This window comes from Schistocerca americana, chromosome 7 (assembly GCF_021461395.2).
Source record: "Schistocerca americana isolate TAMUIC-IGC-003095 chromosome 7, iqSchAmer2.1, whole genome shotgun sequence".
In the NCBI taxonomy this organism is placed as follows: domain Eukaryota; kingdom Metazoa; phylum Arthropoda; class Insecta; order Orthoptera; family Acrididae; genus Schistocerca; species Schistocerca americana.
Window position 1 is genome coordinate 631,807,105 of NC_060125.1, and position 24,410 is coordinate 631,831,514.

The 24,410-nt window shown below is 39.3% G+C and overlaps 1 protein-coding gene across 1 annotated transcript in view; it reads left to right on the forward strand.

The window, feature by feature from the left end:
• Positions 1 to 24,410, forward strand: part of LOC124623179 (fructose-1,6-bisphosphatase 1) — a 96,952-nt gene that overhangs the window by 52,157 nt on the left and 20,385 nt on the right. The window contains exons 2-4 of the mRNA XM_047148983.1: positions 8,290 to 8,434; positions 10,285 to 10,391; positions 17,268 to 17,412. Of these exons, the coding sequence (XP_047004939.1) occupies positions 8,290 to 8,434; positions 10,285 to 10,391; positions 17,268 to 17,412 (397 nt within the window). The remainder of the gene's footprint in view (positions 1 to 8,289; positions 8,435 to 10,284; positions 10,392 to 17,267; positions 17,413 to 24,410) is intronic.

Sequence of the window (24,410 nt, forward strand, 5' to 3'; positions counted from 1 at the left end):
AGAGGCTGTGGGATGGGTTCCTTAATCATCCAAGCTGGTTTAACCTATGAATGTCAAACTGTTTGACATCTGCCATTGATGAGGATGTTCATAGTATTATTCATGCATGCCAATACCTGATGCAGGCCAGAGTAAGGCAGCTGTAGTGCCAGTTTTACAATGTCATCCAGACAAGTGCACCTAGACCTAATCGGGCCGTTAGCCATTGTCTGGTGGTTTCAGATATATCTTGTCTATCATTGACTTTGTTACATGATGAGTAGAGGCGATCTGTCTTGTGGACATAATGGCAGATTTGATAACATGAGCATTTGTATCTTCCTGGATAGCTGGATTAAGGTGCCCTACTTCCATCACCACCAATCAGTGTAGTCAGTTTGAATCACTGTTATTTAACAAACTCTGCACGCTCTGTGGTGTGAATAAATTTTGGTCTACAGCATAACACCTTCAGAGCAACGGGCTCATCAAGTGTTCGAACAGGACTCTGAAAGCAGCTCTCATGTGCCATTGTGATGGGTGGTTCGACGCCCTTCCCTGGGTCACATTAGGAACCCATATGGCTTGTAAGGCAGACCTCCAATTGTCACCTGCTGAGGTCCTGTATGGTGAGACATTAGTCCTCCCAGCTGATTTTATCGACGATGCTGCAACCATCGACCTATCAGACTTCCCCACTATTGTCGATCATCTTCGACTGCATATAGCTGCATTCCATATACCTCCTCCACAACTGCGTACCAACCCCCAGTTTTCATGGATTTGGCTCTCGACTTATGCGAGTTTATTATGTTACGGGATGACACAGTTAAACCAGCACTACTGCCACTTTACTCTGACCTGCATTGGGTATTGGTATACATGGCTAATACTTTGGATATCAACGACCAGCATCAGATGTTTTCACTTCAGTAGGTTAAACCAGTTTGGATGATTGAAGAATCCATCCCACAACCTCTAGAGTCAGATTCTCCAGCATCGCAGGATGGCTCAGAACCTGCACGTAGCACCCCTCTGCCTGCGCACCAACAGGACCCTGCATGCATTGAGCCTATGCCTGTCAGTCACTCAGAGGTTACATGTGATGATCTCCCTCTCTTTCCTCACTCACACTTTGTATATGATGATCTGCTCCCTCAGGTTCAACCACACACTGCATGTGACATTAAATCATCGCAAGTGATGTCACCTGCTGTTCCCCCAGAGTGTTCTAGTGTTTCGCACGAGCTACAATATTCCACCCCCCCCCCCCCCCCCTCCCTTCTCCTTCAGCACCCCCTGTGATTACCTCTGATGAGATTTGATTTTCTACCAACACTTCTGGGTGTCTGCGCAACAAACTTCCCTTACAGTTCCAAGGTGGATCACTCTCCTTCCTTCATGTGAGGGGTGCTTTGCACGAGGCCACACCCATTTCACATGTGACCATCCTGTGCACAGACCCTGTTCCAGATGAGGTGGATATAGCTGGAATAACAGCAACATTCAGAACCAATGGCATGTTCAAAATACGCATCCTCTCTTCGCTGCTCCCACGACACCGACACCTCCTGTGCTGCACCATTCACATGTGCAGGACAATCAGTCCACCTGCCTTACTGCATGGCAGACTATGCCTCCTCTAGTCCACCCTGCATGAACCTTCCCGACTACAAGAAATAGTCCACCCGTGCCTTCCATTCAGACGAGACAAGCCACGACATGGGTGGTCTTACTACATTGCATGATCAACCAGCACCCGTCAAGCAGCCTACAACACCCCTGTGTTCAACAATGGCCACTTCCTTTCTCCAGTGCTTTGCACTTCCCAGGGGGAGAAGAGGGAGGGAGGAAGAAGGGAGGACTTTGTGGTGACCATCGAATGTCAATGACTCAGAAATGAGGGGTGCTCTATCTTTGGATGCAGTGTGCTTTGGAAAACGTTGAGACTTTGTTTGTTTTCACATGCTGCACTATATTTTTGTGTGATCATACGTGAATAAAGTGTGTTTGATTATAAATGTTGGTTATTTCTGTCTGGGATCTCATTGGCCTTGATAGAAAACCTGCATTTGTTGTGTGTTCATATCACAACAGGGTCATCAATGTGAGTTTTCTGTCAATGCTGATGAGTTCTCAGATAAAAATAACCAACATTTACAATCAAACACTCTTTATTCATGCATGATTACACAAAAATATAGCACATCATGTGAAAATGAATAAAGTCTCAACATTTTACAAAGCTCACTGCATCTGAAGAAAGAGCACTCTTCGTTCCAGAGTCATTGGCAATGAATGATCGCCACAACGGTATACTCTACATACACTTACCAAAGTTAACATTTCATGGATACGTATCTATAGTGTCAGATACAAAAGTCATAAAAAGAGCATAGAGTTGAAATGCTTTTAGCAAGTAACAAGTCACATGCGAGATGTAGTAAGTAAGAATGTTAGCACTTCCTGAATCCTCGCACAGATTCCACAAAGAAGCCAAAGATCTAACTTTAAAAGGAATTGTTTTAATAAATCCATCAAGATCTATACTTTGAAAGCCACTGAATGGTGTATAGTCTTACATGCTTATCTTATCATTTCATCCATGGATGCTATTCATAAATGATGTGCCCTAGTCACTTAAATCTTATGAAAGTGTTATTTGGTCAGTATAATACATAATAAAGTACGATATCTTCTTGGACTTATCTATTACAATATATTCTTGATGTTTTAAAAGATAATGTCTATGTACAGTGTGACTTTTTTGGGCCTTTTTTCCTTTAGTCAGTCTCTTTAGAACTAGATGAGCAGCAATATTCAGTTAAATGGAGTAACAAAAAATCGTCCATCTAATCTGCATAATGACAGTACAGCAACACTATGAAGGTATATTATGACCTCAGACCAATCACAAGAGAGTTATGATGACACCTCAGAGCTCAAGTTATATCTTGGTGTATTGGAACACTAGAAGTTTGAAATCTGTTGCATCCTACACTCAAGCTGATATATGTTCAAGACAGCATGACAATACAGTACTATCCCATTTTTTCTGTGTATTATTTGTTAACAGTCTCAGTTAAACTTCCATAAAGGATTCTCTAGAAAGGACAGCAAATATGACCTATCAAATGAAGATCTTGCAGCACTGAGCGAGAAAAATTGCCCTGTTGATAAATTCTGTGATCTTGATGAATTGTTGAACTCTTTGATTGTGTGGTGTCCTAAACCAATAAACTCAGTTAAAACTATTCCAGTTTAATCTAATCTCAGCCATCTCTTTGGCAATAGAACCCAATATGAATGCACATGAGCCAACACCCCTCATCTTTTTAAGAGGGAAACATTCCAAGTGGAAAAAATGTATCTAAAAACAAAACACAAACATACACATGAAATTCAAGCTTTCGAAACAAACTGTTGCCTCATCAGGAAAGAGGGAAGGAGAGGGAAAGACGAAAGGATGTGGGTTTTAAGGGAGAGGGTAAGGAGTCATTCCAATCCCGGGAGTGGAAAGACTTACCTTAGGGGGAAAAAAGGGGTGTACACTCGCGCACACACACACACATCCATCCGCACATACACAGACACAAGCAGACATTTGTAAAGGCAAAGAGTTTGGGCAGAGATGTCAGTCGAGGCGGAAGTACAGAGGCAAAGATATTGTTGAAAGACAGGTGAGGTATGAGCGGCGGCAAATTGAAATTAACGGAGATTGAGGCCTGGCAGGTAACAAGAAGAGAGGATATACTGAATGGCAAGTTCCCATCTCCAGAGTTCTGACAGGTTGGTGTTAGTGGGAAGTATCCAGATAACCCGGACGGTGTAACACTGTGCCAAGATGTGCTGGCCGTGCACCAAGGCATGTTTAGCCACAGGGTGATCCTCATTACCAACAAACACTGTCTGCCTGTGTCCATTCATGCGAATGGACAGTTTGTTGCTGGTCATTCCCACATAGAAAGCTTCACAGTGTAGGCAGGTCAGTTGGTAAATCACGTGGGTGCTTTCACACGTGGCTCTGCCTTTGATCGTGTACACCTTCCGGGTTACAGGACTGGAGTAGGTGGTGGTGGGAGGGTGCGTGGGACAGGTTTTACACCGGGGGCGGTTACAAGGGTAGGAGCCAGAGGGTAGGGAAGGTGGTTTGGGGATTTCATAGGGATGAACTAAGAGGTTACGAAGGTTAGGTGGACGGCGGAAAGACACTCTTGGTGGAGTGGGGAGGATTTCATGAAGGATGGATCTCATTTCAGGGCAGGATTTGAGGAGGCCCAGAACCTCCCACAGAAGAACCCCAAAAGTGCCCCACTTATGAAAGGATACTTTCTGGGACTAGATCAGACTCTGAATGTGGCTCTCCAGCAGGGATACGACTTCCTCAAATCCTGCCCTGAAATGAGATCCATCCTTCATGAAATCCTCCCCACTCCACCAAGAGTGTCTTTTAACATGAACAGCTGCAGCAGCACTGACAATTAGATACATTTAAAAACACTGCTGAATCTCTAGCTAACATGATTCCTCCATCAGAAGTATCAGTAGCCAGTTGTACTGGGCACCACACCATGAAAGTAATTTGTCATGGGATGAAACAAAGGAGGAAGTCGTATCCCTGCTGGAGAGCCACATTCAGAGTCTGATCCAGTCCCGGAAAGTATCCTGTCACAAGGGGGGCACTTTTGTGGTTCTTCTGTGGGAGGTTCTGGGTTTGAGGGGATGAGGAAGTGGCTCTGGTTATTTGCTTCTGTACCAGGTCGGGAGGGTAGTTGCGGGATGCGAAAGCTGTTTTCAGGTTGTTGGTGTAATGGTTCAGGGATTCTGGAGTGGAGCAGATTCGTTTGCCACGAAGACCTAGGCTGTAGGGAAGGGACCGTTTAATGTGGAATGGGTGGCAGCTGTCATAATGGAGGTAGTGTTGCTTGTTGGTGGGTTTGATGTGGACGGACGTGTGAAGCTGGCCATTGGACAGATGGAGGTCAATGTCAAGGAAAGTGGCATGGGATTTGGAGTAGGACCAGGTGAATCTGATGGAACCAAAGGAGTTGAGGTTGGAGAGGAAATTCTGGAGTTCTTCTTCACTGTGAGTCCAGATCATGAAGATGTCACCTTCATAACCTCATAGTTCATCCCTATGAAATCCCCAAACCACCTTCCCTACCCTCTGGCTCCTACCCTTGTAACCACGCACCCTCCCACCACCACCTACTCCAGTCCTGTAACCCGGAAGGTGTACACAATCAAAGGCAGAGCCACGTGTGAAAGCACCCACGTGATTTACCAACTGACCTGCCTACACTGTGAAGCTTTCTATGTGGGAATGACCAGCAACAAACTGCCGCATGAATGAACACAGGCAGACAGTGTTTGTTGGTAATGAGGATCACCCTGTGGCTAAACATGCCTTGGTGCACGGCCAGCACATCTGGCACAGTGTTAGACCATCCGGGTTATCTGGATACTTCCCACTAACACCAACCTATCAGGACTCCTGAGATGGGAACTTGCCCTTCAATATATCCTCTCTTCCCATTACCCACCAGGCCTCAACCTCCGCTAATTTCAAGTTGCTGCCGCTCATACCTCACCTGTCTTTCAACAACATCTTTGCCTCTGTACTTCACCTAGACTGACATCTCTGCCCAAACTCTGTGCCTTTACAAATCTCTGCTTGTGTCTGTGTATGTGTAGATGGATATGTGTGTGTGTGTGAGTGTATACCTGTCCTTTTTTCCCCCCCAAGGCAAGTCTTTCCGCTCCCGGGATTGGAATGACTCCTTACCCTCTCCCTTAAAACCCACATCCTTTCGTCTTTCCCTCTCCTTCCCTCTTTCCTGATGAAGCAACCGTTGGTTGCAAAAGCTTGAATTTCATGTGTATGTTTGTATTTGTTTGTGTGTGTATCGACCTGCCAGCACCTTAGTTTGGTAAGTCACATCATCTTTGTTTTTAGATATATATATTGTTCTCTATACAATACTCAATGATGGCTGACTTCTCCAGATCTGTTTGCTTTATGTGACACATATGCTCAGCAAAAGGCTCATTCACAGGTGCTCAAAGACCTATGATATCTTTTAACAGAGTGTAATAAACCCCATATTTCTGGAGCATGCATCTTATTTTCTGGTCATCACCACAATACAGTATGGAAGACATGTTGCATCACTTGGAAGATTCTTTCAGGTGTCATTGATGAAGGATGCTTTATAATGCTGGATGATGACCAGTAAAGTAAGATGCATGCTACTGTAACTGAATAAGTACTTACTTCAGAATTATCTAGCTAGAATATCACAGAAAAGGGCCATAGAAATAAAATTAGAAAAACAAAGTCAGGACATTTTGCTGTTCTGGTATTTTATTCATTATAATAGGAAATCAATCAGAAAATAGTGAAGAGGTACATGTGTCATTGAGTAAAACAGAAGTGATTTCTGGCACTCCCCAAGGTAGTGTTATAGGCCCTTTGCTGTTCCTCATCTATATAAACAATTTGGGAGACAATCTGAGCAGCCATCTTCAGTTGTTTGCAGATGATGCTGTTGTTTATTGACTAATAATGTTTTCATCAGAAGATCAAAACAAACTGCAAAATGATTTAGAAAAGATATCTGAATGGTGCAAAAAGTGACAGTTGACCCTAAATAACAAAATGTGTGAGGTCATCCACATGAGTGCTAAAAGGAACTCATTAAACTTTGGTTACATGATAAATCAGTCTAATCTAAAAGCCATAAATTCAACTAAATACCTAGGTATTACAATTATGAACAACTTAAATTGGAAGGAACACATAGAAAATGTTGTGGGGAAGGCTAACCAAAGACTGTGTTTTATTGGCAGGACACTTAGAAAATGCAACAGACCTACTAAGGAGTTGCATACACTACACTTGTCCATCCTCTTTTAGAATACTGCTGTGTGGTGTGGGATCCTTACCAGGTAGGACTGGTGGAGTACATTGAAAAAGTTCAAAGAAAGGCAGCATGTTTTTTATTATCACAAAATATGGGAGAGAGTGTCACAGAAATGATACAGGACTTAGTCTGGACATCATTAACAGAAAAGCGTGTTTAGTTGCGACAGAATCTTCTCACGAAATTCCAATCACCAACTTTCTCCTCCGAATGCGAAAATATTTTGTTGACACTGACCTACATAGGGAGGAACAATCACCATGATAAAATAAGGGAAATCAGAGCTCGTAGGGAAAGATATAGGTGTTCATGCTTTCCGCGTGCTATATGAGATTGGAATAATAGAGAATTGTGAAGGTGGTTCAATGAACCCTCTGCCAGGCACTTAAATGTGATTTGAAGAGTATCCATGTAGATGAAGATGTAGATAGAAGCCCCACGAGAGGACAGAAGGTACAAAACAAAATCCTGAAGTAGATTTCTTCTCTTGCTTCTAAGCAGTCACATAATGCCTAACACACGCACACACACACACACACACACACACACACACACACACACACACACACACACACACAAAAACACACCTCATACACACGACTGCAGTCTCAGGCAATGGAAATCACACTTTTCAGTTTCAGTTGCCTGAGACTGCAGTCGTGTGTGTGTGTGTGAGAGTTGATTTGGGCGTGCACGTGTGTGTGTGTGTGTGTGTGTGTGTGTGTGTGTGTGTGTGTGTGTGTGTGTGTGTCATGTATTGTTGATGGAGTCCTTAATGGCCAAAAACTTTAATTGTGAGAGTCTTTTTGTTGTGCCTATCTGTGACTCAGCATCTCCACTGTATTGTAAAGGTCAGTACTATTCCTTCAAACAACACAGAGAAAGCTATGTCTCACCTTTTTTTTTTTTTAATGAAGGCTCTTTTTGTGCCCACAGTTCTAAATGTAAAATGAAATATGAAGGCTCTCGCTAGTGAAATGTGAAAACTGGTGTAGCTAATTCACTGGATGGAGTCATACCAAAGTCAAAGACGATAAATTTATGACCTTGGAGCTGAATGATAAACATTATCCATCCCACTCCTAGAGGATTAAGAAAGATACAATGGCAGCTGTGCTCTAAATGTTTACCAAAAGTTTTCTTATTAGTGCTTCCAGACACACGGATCAGTGCTTAGGGCCACATTCACCATTTTCTGGGAAGCAATTTTCTTTATTACGTTTGTGGTTGGAGGTATCAACTATCTGTTCCTTCACTATATATTCAGAATCTGAGCTTGTAATGAATGGATCATCTCAGCTAAACTGATACTCTTCTCGTGCTCAATATCAAATGTTAAATTCTGTCTCCTTTCTTATAGCTTTTGATTCCTTATTTCTGTTTGTAGGTATGGTATAGCTGGAACAACAAATGTCCAGGGTGAAGATGTGAAGAAACTTGATGTGTTATCCAATGAGCTGTTTATTAATATGTTAAGATCCTCATTCACAACATGTCTACTTGTAAGTGAGGAAAATGAAAATGTAATTGAGGTAAGTATTTCTAACATGTCAGTTTTATAAAGCTGAATAGTAATCCTGTGTGAACTTGTAACTAAAATAAGAGTTGATCTGCCCCTTCCATTGTCTGCTTCCTGATCTATAACTTGCTAGTACATACATGGAGCACAATATAATTGGTGGATTCCACATTTTGTGATAGAAATACTGGTGTGAGCATAAACAAAATGAATATACACCATCTAGAGATGTTATTTGAAGTAGAAAGAAGTTGTGTAAACTGGAAAACAACAATCTGGTGGTTTTAAAAATTGTAAAAAGCTAAGCTAACAACACAATTAAATCAAAGCTACTTCCACAAACAGAGGATGAAATGACACAGTTGTCAGAAATTTTTATCTCTCAGACTTTTTGTGATCTAACATTAAGAACGTGTACTATGTAGAACTGTGGTAAAGACATCATGGTATGATTCCAGTAAATTCCCATTCCAGCTAATTTGCTTTTCCTAATTCATTTCAGTTGAATGCCAGGACACCTCATATAATAAAGGTCATGGACAGTTATCTCCTCCATCCTTCTTAAACTGAGCTATTGATCTAACTCAGTGCCAATGGGACCTTGAATTCTACCTTCGTTGCTAATATCAAGCTAAGTGGGGAACACTGAAACTATAATATGATTTCTGTTAGTTAACAGCCAATGTTGCCAGGTGACATGGAGAATTATAATGTGTCCGGCACCATCTGCAAACTTTTTCCTTAGGGCTTGACTCTCCAGTTCTGAATTGATAAACTGAAGCACTTAAAGCCCCTGAATGCTTCATTTTCAGCAATTGTTAGCAAACAAATAATGTTGGTCAAGCACTGCAGCAGCCATCAGAAAATGTTAAATTGTGCTATCACTTTCTTCATTGAGAAATTAAGCAGTTCATAGTTCCCCATTGGCATTATCTAAAACACCTCAGAAAAGTGACTTCTAGTTTTGAAAATGCATGGTATTAATTTAGTCCATTCCCTCCACGTAATTAATGTTTTTTTGAGTGTGTCTGTGTTTGACAAGGAATCTAATACTAGCAGAAACAGACTACTCAAGAAGATCACACAATAAATTATTCATGAATTTTCGAGAATTATTAGATAATGATGGGTCAAGCAAGGCAAACACAGAAAGACTTGTTTTATGTGAAGAAATAACTTATGTACAACAGAATTTTGTAGAAATTATACAATTATTTTTGCACAAGATGTACCAACTAAATTTTTCATCAACAAGAGGACTGGAGGGCTGTAGAAGATTTGTTGTTTTGTTAAATATGTTCCCAACCTTGGACACAGCACATCAGCAATTGTTATTATTGATTTGATTATATAGTTGTGTATGTGTGTATTTGTGTTTGATTTCCTGGCAGTAGTTCCCTGTAGTACATACAAAGCACATAGACAAGAGTCACAAGAGTTCTTAACACATTCAAAGTTTGTCAACGGTTGAAACTTTTAGCTGTATAAGAGTTCTTTCCTAAGTTTATATATGCTACTTCAATCATTAACAATATTATGAGAACAACTGTAGCTACTCTCCATTTAGCGAAGATGCTGAGTGGAAAATAGGCACAACAAAAACTCTGCCCATCAAGTAAGCTTTTGACAGAAAGGTCCTCCATCAGAATTCCAGTTAAAGCTTACTTGGTTGATAGTCTTTTTGTTGTGCCTGTCTGTGACTCAGCATGTTCACAATATGGTAACACCTACCCTTTTCACAATATTGTCATTATTCCATTCTAGATTTTCCATTGTTTGATATTTTGTTTGTTGTTATTTATATACTTAGGTAATAAGTAATTTTGTTGATGAATTATTTGTATGAATGTGGTGAATTTGTAGGTGGAAACTGACAAACAAGGAAAGTATGTGGTGTGCTTTGACCCTCTTGACGGTTCCTCCAATATTGACTGCCTTGTTTCAATTGGTTCAATCTTTGCTATCTACAGGTATGTACAGAAATGTTTACTACAAGATCTAGTAACTAAACTCATCTCTGACAGGAAGATCAGCACTTGTAATTATTTGTAAAATGATATTGTCAATCTTAGTCTTAAAACATCAGATTATATAATTTATAGATGTGCGAGATTTGTAATAAAGAAAACTGGGGGGAGGGGGGGGGGGGGGGGGAGATAAGACATTCTCACATAAATTTGCAAAGAAAAAAATTGAACTGTGGAATTTGGATACAGTCTGCTTAAAGAAGGGAGATGATTCTCTAGTGTAAAAAAATGAAACTGGGGGAGGGCATAGCACAAGACACAGGGCAGCAACAGTGAACTTATTTATACAAATAGCAATGACACATCAATTAAATGTGGCAAGGAAAGTTCTGGCAGAATGCAAATAATTTAAGAGCAATGGAGACAATTCGCTTAACAGTAGAAACATTGAATCATCAACAGGCACACATAAAAGAATGAAAACTTTGCCAGCTTTCAGACAAATCCTTCAATGGGCTATAGTGCACACTATCACATTAAAAGATTTGTCTAAGAGCTAGCAAAGTTTTTATTCTTTTTTGTTTGCCTGTTGATGATTCAACACTTTACTATTAAGTGACTGTCTCCTTCCTCTCCTTCCACTTTACTTAGGTAGTCATAGTCAGTTTAGAGAATGCATTGTATAGAGTGGGCCATTTCAATGGAACTATAACTAAACATGTAAGCAAACACAGTTGTCAACCTATATTATTAGCTTTTATGATCCTACTGCAGATTAAAAAGTAATGTTAACTACATTTGAGAAGTAGAATAATGTCTACATATAATCATTTAAACATGAACTGTTATGGTGGTGTACAGATGAAAGAGAGAGGGAGTATTTTTAATCAATTCTTTGAGTGGTGCAAAGGTCTTCATAAGTGCTCAAAAACATATAGCAAAAAATTAGGATTTGCCTCAGATTCAAAAGAAACGTAAAAACATACCGGTAGCATATTAGCAAGTCCTACAAGTTAAACAATTAAGTAGATTCGAGGGGATAACTCCTTTTAGTTTCATGACAAGTAGCAATGTTCATGGTAAATAGGGAATGACCACAATGTTATATACAGATATAACATTGAAACATATACAGACATAACATTGTGGTCATTCAAATATTGATTTTGCAGTTGTGTACAAACAGAACTGTTTGTTTTCTAGGGCATTCATGGTAACCATTTATAATGTTCCCTGGGGCACTGTCACATGTGTAGAAATGGCACAATATTTCTGTAAGGCAGCTGCTCACAATCTTACGAACTTTTCAGAGTTTATTAAACTCATGGATATTGTTGGCCATGTACTCTCTGTAAAGGAGGAAGATGATGATTAGATTAGATTAGATTAGATTAATACTAGTTCCATGGATCATGAATACGATATTTCGTAATGATGTGGAACGAGTCGAATTTTCTAATACATGACATAATTAGGCTAATTTAACAACATACTTAAGTTAATATAACAACTTTATTTTTTTGTGTTTTTTGTTTTTATTTATTTTTATTTTTTTTTTTATTTTTTAAATATTTTTTCTTTTTTTTCTTAATTTATATCTAAAAATTCTTCTATGGAGTAGAAGGAGTTGTCATTCAGAAATTCTTTTAATTTCTTCTTAAATACTTGTTGGTTATCTGTCAGACTTTTGATACTATTTGGTAAGTGACCAAAGACTTTAGTGCCAGTATAATTCACCCCTTTCTGTGCCAAAGTTAGATTTAATCTTGAATAGTGAAGGTCGTCCTTTCTCCTAGTATTGTAGTTATGCACACTGCTATTACTTTTGAATTGGGTTTGGTTGTTAATAACAAATTTCATAAGAGAATATATATAATGAGAAGCTACTGTGAATATCCCTAGATCCTTAAATAAATGTCTGCAGGATGATCTTGGGTGGACTCCAGCTATTATTCTGATTACACGCTTTTCTGCAATAAATACTTTATTCCTCAGTGATGAATTCCCCCAAAATATGATGCCATATGAAAGCAATGAGTGAAAATAGGCGTAGTAAGCTAATTTACTAAGATGTTTATCACCAAAATTTGCAATGACCCTTATTGCATAAGTAGCTGAACTCAAACGTTTCAGCAGATCATCAATGTGTTTCTTCCAATTTAATCTCTCATCAATGGACACACCTAAAAATTTGGAATATTCTACCTTAGCTATATGCTTCTGATTAAGGTCTCTATTTATTAATGGCGTCATACCATTCCCTGTACGGAACTGTCTGTACTGTGTCTTATCAAAATTCAGTGAGAGTCCGTTTACAAGGAACCACTTAGTAATTTTCTGAAAGACAGTATTGACAATTTCATCAGTTAATTCTTGTTTGTCAGGTGTGATTACTATACTTGTATCATCAGCAAAGAGAACTAACTTTGCCTCTTCATGAATATAGAATGGCAAGTCATTAATATATAATAAGAACAACAAAGGACCCAAGACTGACCTTTGTAGAACCCCATTCTTGATAGTTCCCCAGTTTGAAGAATGTGCTGATCTTTGCATGTTACGAGAACTACTTATTTCAACTTTCTGCACTCCTCCAGTTAGGTACGAATTAAACCATTTGTGCACTGTCCCACTCATGCCACAATACTTGAGTTTGTCTAGCAGAATTTCATGATTTACACAATCAAAAGCCTTTGAGAGATCACAAAAAATCCCAATGGGTGGTGTTCGGTTATTCAGATCATTCAAAATTTGACTGGTGAAAGCATATATGGCATTTTCTGTTGAAAAACCTTTCTGGAAACCAAACTGACATTTTGTTAGTACTTCATTTTTACAGATATGTGAAGCTACTCTTGAATACATTACTTTCTCAAAAATTTTGGATAAAGCTGTTAGAAGGGAGATTGGACGGTAATTGTTGACATCAGATCTATCCCTCTTTTTATGCAAAGGTATAACAATAGCATATTTCAGTCTATCGGGGAAAATGCCCTGTTCCAGAGAGCTATTACACAGGTGGCTGAGAATCTTACTTGTCTGTTGAGAACAAGCTTTTAGTATTTTGCTGGAAATGCCATCAATTCCATGTGAGTTTTTGCTTTTAAGCAAGTTTATTATTTTCCTAATTTCAGAGGGAGAAGTGAGTGAGATTTCAATTGTATCAAATTGCATAGGTATGGCCTCTTCCATTAACAGCCTAGCATCTTCTAATGAACACCTGGATCCTACTATATCCACAACATTTAGAAAATGATTATTAAAAATATTTTCAACTTCTGACTTTTTGTTCGTAAAGTTTTCATTCAATTTGATGGTAATACTGTCTTCCTCTGCTCTTGGTTGACCTGTTTCTCTTTTAATAATATTCCAAATTGTTTTAATTTTATTATCAGAGTTGCTGATTTCAGACATGATACACATACTCCTGGATTTTTTTAATAACTTTTCTTAATATAACACAGTAGTTTTTATAATTTTTGATAGTTTCTGGGTCACTACTCTTTCTTGCTGTCAGATACATTTCCCTTTTCCGGTTACAAGATATTTTTATACCCTTAGTAAGCCATGGTTTGTTACAAGGTTTCTTACGAGTATATTTAACTATTTTCTTGGGGAAGCAGTTTTCAAATGCATTTACAAAAATGTCATGAAATAAATTATATTTTAAATTGGCATCAGGTTCACGGTACACCTCATCCCAGTCTAACTGCTGTAGGCTTTCCCTGAAATTTGCAATTGTTAAATCGTTGACTGAATGTACTACTTTGGAGGACTGTTTAGTATTGCTGAATGGAGCTATGTCATACATTGTAACTAGCTGTGCACCATGATCAGAAAGACCATTCTCAACAGGCTGAGCATTTATCTGGTTAAACTTATCTTGGTCTATAAAGAAGTTATCTATCAGTGAGCTGCTATCCTTTACCACCCGAGTAGGAAAATCAATAACGGGTGTCAAATTGAAAGAACCGAGTAATACTTCAAGTTCATTTTTCCTATTACCCTCTTTCAGAGGATCTACATTGAAGTCCCCACAAATAATAATTTGCTTCCCCCTGTCTGACAGATAGCACAACAAGGAGTCCAAATTTTTCAGAAATAGATGGAAATTTCCTGATGGGGACCTGTATACAGTTACAATTATAAATGTGCCTTTATTTCATTTAAACTCACAGGTACATGCTTCTATGTTTCTCTACACAAAACTTTTTTGTTTCTACACTTTTTGCACAATGATAACTTTTGACATATATGGAAACTCCTCCTTTCTCCATATTTTCTCTCATTACATGTGCAGAGAGCTTATATCCACTTACATTTATCTTATACATATCAGTAACAATCTGATGCTCAGACAGGCATAGTATATCTATTTCATTCTCAGCTTCTAAATCTTCTAAACAAACCAGAAGCTCATCTACTTTATTCTTTAAACTCCCAATATTTTGCTGAAATATACTTACATTATTTTTAATTATACTTTTATGAGAACCTTTCCTTATTCTAACATTTGCAGTACTCTCCTGTCTGAGTTTCTCATTGTGCTTAGGCCTAGTTCCTATACCAGTGGTCACATGGTGTTCAGAGAGGCAGATTATGTCAACTGGGTTGGGTGACTTTAATTCATCAATGCAATTACCTAGGACTGAGATACAACTTGGTGGAGATAAAATTTCTGGTGATTGGTGAAAATTTATAATTGACAGCTGTGATTGGTGATCCAATGTGCTAGAATTGTGCTGTTCAATTTCTTTCCTAAACTGAAGATTTGTTTCAATCCTAACCTCTCGTAGAACTTGACATCTTTCTGTCTTACCTATCCTAAAAAAGGTGCTGCTCCAACACCTGTAACCACTGGTATTTTACCATTCATGGCAGTGCCTCCCCCCCTCAAATTTCCTGCTATTACCCCAGCCAGTTTCCCCTTCCCTTTCCTGTTGAGATGTAGGCCATGCCTGGTATAGTCCCACCTACTGAGATAATCAACAGGAACCACACCAATATGAGCCCCCGCACCCGACCCAAGCAGCCATTCCAACTCCAAATTAACTCTCCCAACAGAAGAGTCCAAATGAGGCTGGTCATGGCGTCTCAGGACAGATACAAATTCAACATTGGTGTGTCTCGATGCCGACGCAATCTTTACCAGGTCACACTCTATACTGTACCCAGGATCTCTGTCGATGCTGTTCCCTGGCCCTCCCACAATAACCACGGTGTCTTCCCTGGTAAATCCTTTACAGAGTGAACCTAAATCCTCTGTCACCTGATCCAGACTAGCACTTGGTTTGAAAAAATTTGTGACCTGGTATTCTGGTCCTAATTCCTCCTGCAGAAGTTGGCCTACACCTCTGGCATGAGAACTGCGTAACAACAAAACTTTCTTCCTTTTCGATGACTTTCCTACATTCTTTTTCAATTTCCTATTGAAAGTTTGTTGTGTCCTGTCTACACCTACCTCTGCTTGAGGCTCATCAGTTTCTAACTGAAGCAACAGGTCAAACTTATTTTTGACATTCACCACAAAACTGTCAGACTTAGTTCTAGGCCTGTTCCTTCTGCTACCTGTTGCCACTTCCCACCTCTCTTTGCCCTTCTCCCTCCTTAACCTGTCCAGATCTTCCCTAGCCTGATCTAGCTCAGCCTGAAGGGCAGCAATTTTCCCCTCCTGTTCCACTATCTTCCTATCTCTGCTGCAAATCCTACATAACCACTGATGAGCCTGATCCACTTTCCCAACACCCACACCACTGCAGTCCCCCCAGTGAAAAAAACTACTGCATCCATCACACCAAACCCCGGAACTAACAATTCTACGGCAAGTCAGGCACTTCTCACTCATGGCAAAAATAATACTTTAGCTAGAATAAATCAATTAAATTACCGAAAATCAAAAAAGACGTTACAAGAATTTAGCCTATTCACAAATGTATATAAGCAAGTTTCTGATTTAAAATTCCGCTGTTTTTCTGAGACCTGTATTAAAACAATGAAGGTATACGCTATTTATTATATATTTCACTCGATGGAATGAAAAAAAGGACAATTAAACGAGATACTTTAACTTTGATTCTCCAAAAACGTTACGAGAATTAGGCCTATAAAGAAATGTATATAGGCAAGTTTCTGATATAAAGTTACGCTGTTTTTCTGAAATCTATATTACAACAATGAAGTTATACGCTATTTACGGTAGTTTACTTATTTGTTACCGAGAAACTAGTTAAATTACCGTGAAACAAGAAACAAACACGTTTACAAAATTTAAGCCTAAGCGCGACTTCGCGAAGTTACGATCTTTTCGTGTTTTCTGAAAAAATACGCAAAGAAAAGTCAAACCTTTAATGGCAAGACTAAACGATACACTAATGCACGTATTTAATTTGTTGTCGGCGTTAAACTAAATTATATTCCTGTCTAAATCCCTTAACTTTCTGGAAATGGTTTCTGGCGTCACTTACTCGGTGGCCATCTTCGCTTCCATGAACAAACAACATCCAACATTAGGCCCCAGAACCTTATAAACAGTATGTAGTGTGTGTGACTTGGGAAGCACATGCTAAATTCAACTTGTTTAAGAACTAACATTTCATTGTTTATATAGTATATATGTTTGGTTCCCAATTGCTGCTTATCTTTTGTTTAATGTATACCTTGGCTTGTTCTGTGTGCCTCAAGGTTCTTCTTCATTATGGGATGTTAATAACATGATACATAAATAAATGAATGAGAGTTGTTCTTTCATTTAGTATCTTGTTTTATGGAAAGAGAGGTGAAACTGGTGCTGTTTCCATTCATTTCAAACTTAATTTTGAAACATAGTCCTTTGTTTCTTACACAACATTTATGTTAAACTTTATAATTTTTAACTTTCAGGAAAGTAACTAGTGGACCACCTACTGTGGCAGATGCTCTTCAGCCAGGCAAGCAGCTTGTCACAGCAGGATATGCTCTGTATGGAAGTGCCACCATGGTTGTGTTAGCTCTTGCCGGTAGTGTTAATGGCTTCATGCTCGATCCTGTAAGCATGATCTATTACATAAATTTTCGTGATTTTTGTTGCTAATGCTAGAGTTTCAGGAAAGGCCTTCTAGCAAGGATGCAATACGCACTATAGAACATATATTTGTTATATTATAAGGGTCAGCCAAAAAGTAATGCTAGTTATTTTCAAGTGAAAATTTTGAATTTTGCACCATCCTGCAAAGCTTTTTCTCTTGTTCACTGTAGCAGTAACTTTTTGCGTCAGTGGATGCCATTTCTGCAGTTTCTTGCAAAATGGCCAACATCGATGTTCGTATAAGACAGCATTCTGTGACAGAATTCTTGAATGCAGAAGATGAAATGCTCACTCACATTGATCAAAGACTGAAAAATGTGTGTGGTGATGCAACTCTGTTAGACAATGTGTTGATCACTGTAATGAAGCTGAAGGGCAAACACCACTGGCTGACAAAACATGGAGCAGCAGGCCAGACACTGCAGTGAGCCTTACAATATTCAGCAAGTTGATGGCATCATTTGTGGTAACTGCCGTGTGACTGCAGATGATTTATGTTGCATTACCTCCCTCAGTAAAGGCAGTGTGATGATGATTATTCAACAACTGGGATATCGAAGGTTTGTGCAACTTGAGTACCAATACTGTTAACTGACCAGAATAAAGACACAAGAAAAACAGTTGCCTATCAACTCTTACAGGGAGAGGAGCTTCTGGAAGAAAACAGTGACCAGTGACAAAACATTAATTCATTTTTTTGAATCAGAACCAAAGAGGCAGTCAGTGGAATGTCATCACAGCAACTCATTGAAGGAGAAAAAGTTCAGAGCTGTGTGACTGGCAGGGAAAGTTATGGCTAAAATATTCTGGGATGCCGATGATGTGGTTATGGTTGATTTTTGGACTAGGGATGCACAATAAATTCTGTCCAGTGCATTAGAACCATCAAACGGCTTAAAGCCATATCCAATGGGTTCGCCCCACAAAATCAATGGCAGATGTTTTTCTTTTGCATGACACCAGTCACCACACCACTGAAGGTATTGTGAAAATTGGATGAGAAGCCTTGTGTCAACCACCATGCAGCCTTCACCTGGCATCAACAGACTTCAGACTGAATACATCCCCATGTTAAAATATGGGCCAAAATAGTGGATATGGACAGGGATTATACCGAAAAGTGATAAATTAACTTCAATATTGTAGCTGCACTGAAATTCTTCAAAAATAAAAATAGGAGGCACTACTTTGTGACTGAAGAAAGGTTGATATGTCAGATCATATTTTCAGGTGAATTATATCTCCCTTCATGGATAAAACCTTAAGGGCATTCAGCTGTGTCTCATTAATATACTGTTACTGGATTATCCAGTCATGTGGTTTATTTGTGTATTTAATTCACATTATTGATTTCAAAATTATGTAAGTTCGTCTTCATATGTGCTTGTAGTACTCCAGCTCAACCAAAATATTGAAGTAAGAGGGATGAAAAGTAATGCCTTCAAATTTTTTATGTGAAAACTCTTAAAGCTTTTTAAATAAAACAAACATTATTAACATTCTATATCTTTATTCTTCATGTCTACATATTTGCAGCCCTCTGCTTTTACAGAGCTCTTCATTGTATGTGTAATATAGTGGCATGTGATTTTACTGTGTTGGTGCATAAGGAACAGCATGTTGTAATGGGGTTTCAGATTTTAAGATTTCATCCACACATGGAGTACCTTCCCCTTCATTGCGACAATGCCAGACCACACAAGAGTGCTACGACAAGTGCAAAAGTCCGACGAGTTCACTGCCACCATTTGCCCTCCATACAGTTCTGACTTGGCCGCAACAGATTTTCATGTGTTCCCAAAATTTAAAGTACACCTTCCAGGACTTCACTTTGTTAGTGATGAAGTGGTGCAAGAGGAGGTGAGGTTGGGGCTCTGTTGAAGAAGTCAAATATTCTACAGCAATGGTATCAACAAACTGGTCTCAAATTGGGAGAAATGTGTTAGTCACTAGATGACTACAGTGAGAAATAGATATGTAGATATGAAGAATAAAGACACAGAATGTTAATAAACTAGTTGTATTTTTAAAAATTTATGAGTTTTCACATAAAATATTCAGAAGCATTACTTTTCGCATGCCTTTGTATATAACTTGTTCCAAAACTTAACCAAATCAAAAGTCATTGAACAAAGAAAAGTAAACTATTCACCTATAGATGACTGACATGTAGAGCACAGGAATAGAAAACAGTGTGTGACTGTGTACATTTGGGTGTCAGTATGGTTGTGTGTGAGTTTGTGTACTCTTACTACAAAAAGAGCAGTATTTTGAAAACCAGTGTTAACTGTTTCCTATTACATGTTTCTATGCACTATGTGCCAGTCCTCTATAGATAAGTGGTTGCCTTTCCCTTACTTTATGTAATTTTCAATCCAGGAAGTTCCATATTATTGTTATAGGACTCAAGAGTCAGTGGTGCTACTGTAAGCATAAAATAAGTCAGTTCTTGTGTGCAGCCAACATGAAAGCAGAACATTCAGTAACTGAATTTTAATGCCAGATTTTAACCATAAGGCACAGGGAGGGAGGTACTGGCGGAGGCATAAAGCACTTAATAGATGAAGAGTTCAATAAATGACTAGATGGAATTCTTAAAAAAATTGAAAAGGATGGAATAACGTCACTATTGTAAAAGGGATAGATTGCTACTCACTATATGGAAGAGATGTTGGACTGCAGACAAGCACAAGAAAAGTACTGAAGTTCCATCGTAAATGTAAAGATGATGATGATGATGATGAAATGGATTATTGTATATTTTAGGCATTACAGAAACAGAATATGCCAATACCCAAGCTGCTCTCCCTTACCAGGCAAACAGAACAACTCCAAATACTTGTAAAAAAATTTGGGACTATATTTACTTTCAGTAAGATAAAGCAGTATGAACAAGTGCTTTAGCTTATAACAACCATGACTGAAAAAAACATTTTTAACCCAATTGGAAGGTAACATTCATTTGCAGCCATAATATTATAGTTGGCCATTAGTTTGTAGATTACAAGCCACTATTACATCAGGAAAGATTCAAAGAGCACAGACTTTAAACAGTTTTCCAAAAATGGTCACACAAATCTCTTCATTCCTCTCGTGCTCATAAAAGATTTCACCTGAAAAAAGGTGCAAGATGTTGTTGTTGTTGTTGTTGTTGTTGTGGTCTTCAGTCCCAAGACTGGTTTGATGCAGTGCTCCACACTACTCTATCTTATGCAGCCCTCTTCATCTCTGAATAACTACCAAAATCCACATTCATTTGAACCTGTTTACTGTAATTGTGTCTTGGTCTTCCCCTGCAATTTTTATCCCCCCACCCACACATGCACTTCCCTCCAGTACTAAAGTGATGATTCCCTGATGTCTCAGAATGTGTTCCATCAAACAATCTCTTCTGTTAGTCAAGTTATGCCACATTTTTTCTCCTCAATTCTATTCAGTACCTCCTCATTAGTTACACAATTTACCTATAAAATCTTGAGCATTCTTTTGTAGCACCACATTTCAAAGCCATCTACTCTTTTCTTGTCTGAACTGCTTATTGTCCATGTTTCAGTTCTTTACAAAGCTACACTCCATACAAATACCTTTAGAAAGGACATCCCAACACTTAAATCTATATTTGATGTTAACACATTTCTCTTCTTTGGAAATGCTTTCCTTTCCGCTACCAGTCTACATTTTATATCCTCTCTACTTTGATGTTCAGCAGTCATTTTGCTGCTCAAATAGTGAAAGTCGCCTACTACTTTGTGTCTCATTTACCTCAGCATCACCTGATGTAATTTAACAAAATTCCATCAACCTTGTTTTGCTTTTGTCAGTGTTCATTTTATATCCTCCTTTCAAGACACTGTCCATTCCATTGTACTGCACTTGCAAATCCTTTGCTGTTTCTGACAGAATTACAATGTCATCTGCAAATTTCAAAGTTTTTATTTCTTCTCCCTGAACTTTAATTCCCTTTTCAAATTTCTCTTTGCTTTCCTTCACAGCTTAAACAGTGTACATATTGAATATCAATGTGCATAGCCTACCCCTGATACCTCCATAAATTTAAAGAATTTATTCCAGTCAACATTGTCAAAAGCTTTCTCCAAATCTATGAATGTTATAAATGTAGGTTTGCATTTCCTTAACTTACCTGCTAAGATAAGTCTTAAGGTCAGGATTGCATTGCATGTTCGAACATTTCCCGGAACCCAAACTGATCTTGCCTGGCATTGGTTTCTGTCAATTTTTCCATTCTCCTGCAAATAATTTGTGTCAGTATAATGCAATCATGACTTATTAAACTGATAGTTTGGCAATACTCCCACCTTTCAGATACTGCGGTGAATGTCTCAGTTTTAAAGGAAAAACCTAGTATATGTCAGGGGACTACGTGAAAGGAGGTTGGCTGCTCATCTGCACTTCCATCTACATCTCAACTCCATAATTGATTGTACAGTGTGTGGTGAAGGGTACTTTATTTACCAAAGTCATTTCCCACTTGCAGTAGGTTGAAAACGCAGATCTCTTTAATCTTGCCTTCTTGGCCTTTTTGTGAATGTATTCAAGAGGAAGCAATATATTTGTTGATTCTTCTAGCAGCATATGCTTTTGGAATTTTAACAGTAAACCATATTGTGCTATATAATTCCTCTCTTATAATGTCTGTCACTACAGTAGCTGAGCATCTCTATGATGCTTTCACAGTTACAAAATGAAGCTGTGATGAAATAGTTACTTTTATGGCTACGAAGGCTTTCCCAGTGTAATAATTGATAATATTCTTCTCGGGTATGCAGCCAGATCATAACGTCTTCATGACACAATATTTCCGCGGTCCATCTGGCCGCCATCTTCAGGTGAGAGTGCTGGTGCATGAACTCGCCGGAACTGACTTCCTGGCGCAAGCTGCGGCCCCTATATAGGCCAGCAGAAGACCCACAACGCGTGCACGAGAAGGTGCCATAACTGCCCTCTAGCGCAGTAAACATACCGCGCCGCCAGTGGTGGAAATAGGCGAAATCGAGATATCGCTGTCAAAAATTAAAAAAATTTTTATTCTGACGATCGAAACACAGACTGTTGTTTTTTGATGTCAGATAACACCGGGTCCCAAGTCTTACTTAAAAGATAGCCCTTGTCTCTATTAAGAAGATTGTCAGATAAACGAATCTCTATAGATTCTTTTAAAACACAGTCCCAATAGCGAGATGCAGGAGCAACCATTTGTGGCTTGTCATAGAGCATTCTGTGTCCTTCGGTGAGACAGTGCTCCGCCACTGCAGATTTCTCAGGTTGAAGCAGCCGTGTGTGTTGCTGATGCTCAACACATCGATCCTGAATGGTCCGGATTGTCTGCCCAATATAAGCCTTCCCACAGTGGCAAGGGATCTTGTACACACCGGGCTTCCTGAAACCCAGGTCATCCTTTACAGAGCCAAGGAGCGCTCTAATCTTGGCTGGCGGACGAAAAATACTTTTGATATGGTATCTTTTCAGAATTCTTCCTATCTTCGAGGAAATGCTGCCAGCAAAAGGCAGAAAGGCCACCGATTTGCAGGTATCTTCTGGTGGTTCAGGCGAAGGTCCATACTGGAAAGCACGACGGATCTGTTTATCAGTATAGCCATTCTGCTTGAACACAACCTTAAGATGGTCCAATTCTTGTGTCAAGCTTTCTCCATCTGAAATGGCATAAGCTCTTCTCGCCAACGTCCGCAGGACCCCCGTACACTGGAACGATGGATGACAGCTAGAAGCATGCAGGTAACGGTCCGTGTGCGTAGGCTTTCGATAAACACTGTGTCCCAGTGTCCCATCATCCTTTCTGTACACCAGAACATCCAGAAACGGAAGCTGCCCATCACTTTCCACCTCCATGGTAAACTTGATGCTAGGATGCAGGGAATTAAAATGATCTAGGAGGCGGTCAAGAGCTTCTCTCCCATGTGGCCACATGGGAAAGAAGGGCTATCTTTTAAGTAAGACTTGGGATCCGGTGTTATCTGACATCAAAAAACAACGGTCTGTGTTTCGATCGTCAGAATAAAAAAATTTTTAATTTTTGACAGCGATATCTCGATTTCGCCTATTTCCACCACTGGTGGCGCGGTATGTTTACTGCGCTAGAGGGCAGTTACGGCACCTTCTCGCGCACGCGTTGTGGGTCTTCTGCTGGCCTATATAGGGGCCGCAGCTTGCGCCAGGAAGTCAGTTCCGGCGAGTTCGTGCACCAGCACTCTCACCTGAAGATGGCGGCCAGATGGACCACGGAAATATTGTGTCATGAAGACGTTATGATCCGGCTGCATACCCGAGAAGAATATTAGTTACTTTTACTTGGATATTCTCTATCTCGTCTATTAGTCTTATCTGGTAAGGGTCCCATATTAATGACTACTACTCACACAATATCAAGTGTTTCTGCCTATTCATCCACTATACATCACAACTGGTTTATGTTGAGGGTCAACTGCCAATCCCTGCACCAAAGGTTGATCCTTTAGAAGTCTTGCTCAATTTTATTACAACAATTTTCTACAGTTGCAGCTTCTCTATATACTACAGCATCATCTGCAAATAGCCTCATGGAGCTTCAAACGTCATCTACTAGGTCATTTATACATATTGTGAACAGTAATGGTCCTAGAAAATTTCTGTGGTGTACAGCTGAAGTTACTTTTACATTTCTCTTCAATAAGAGTGTCTTGCTGTGTTCTGTTTGCAGGTAACTCTACAATCCTGTCACAAAGTTGGTCTGATATTCCATACTCATGTATTTTATTCATTGTGCAACAGTAGAAAACAGCACTGGACACCTTCCAGAAGACAAGGAGCATGGCATCAACCTATGCATCAGTATCGCTTGCCTTCTGGGACTTGTGAAGAAACATAGCAGTCTACATTTTACATGATCATTGTTTTTAGCATCCATGCTGATCCCCTTAGAGGAGATTTCCTGTCTCCAATAA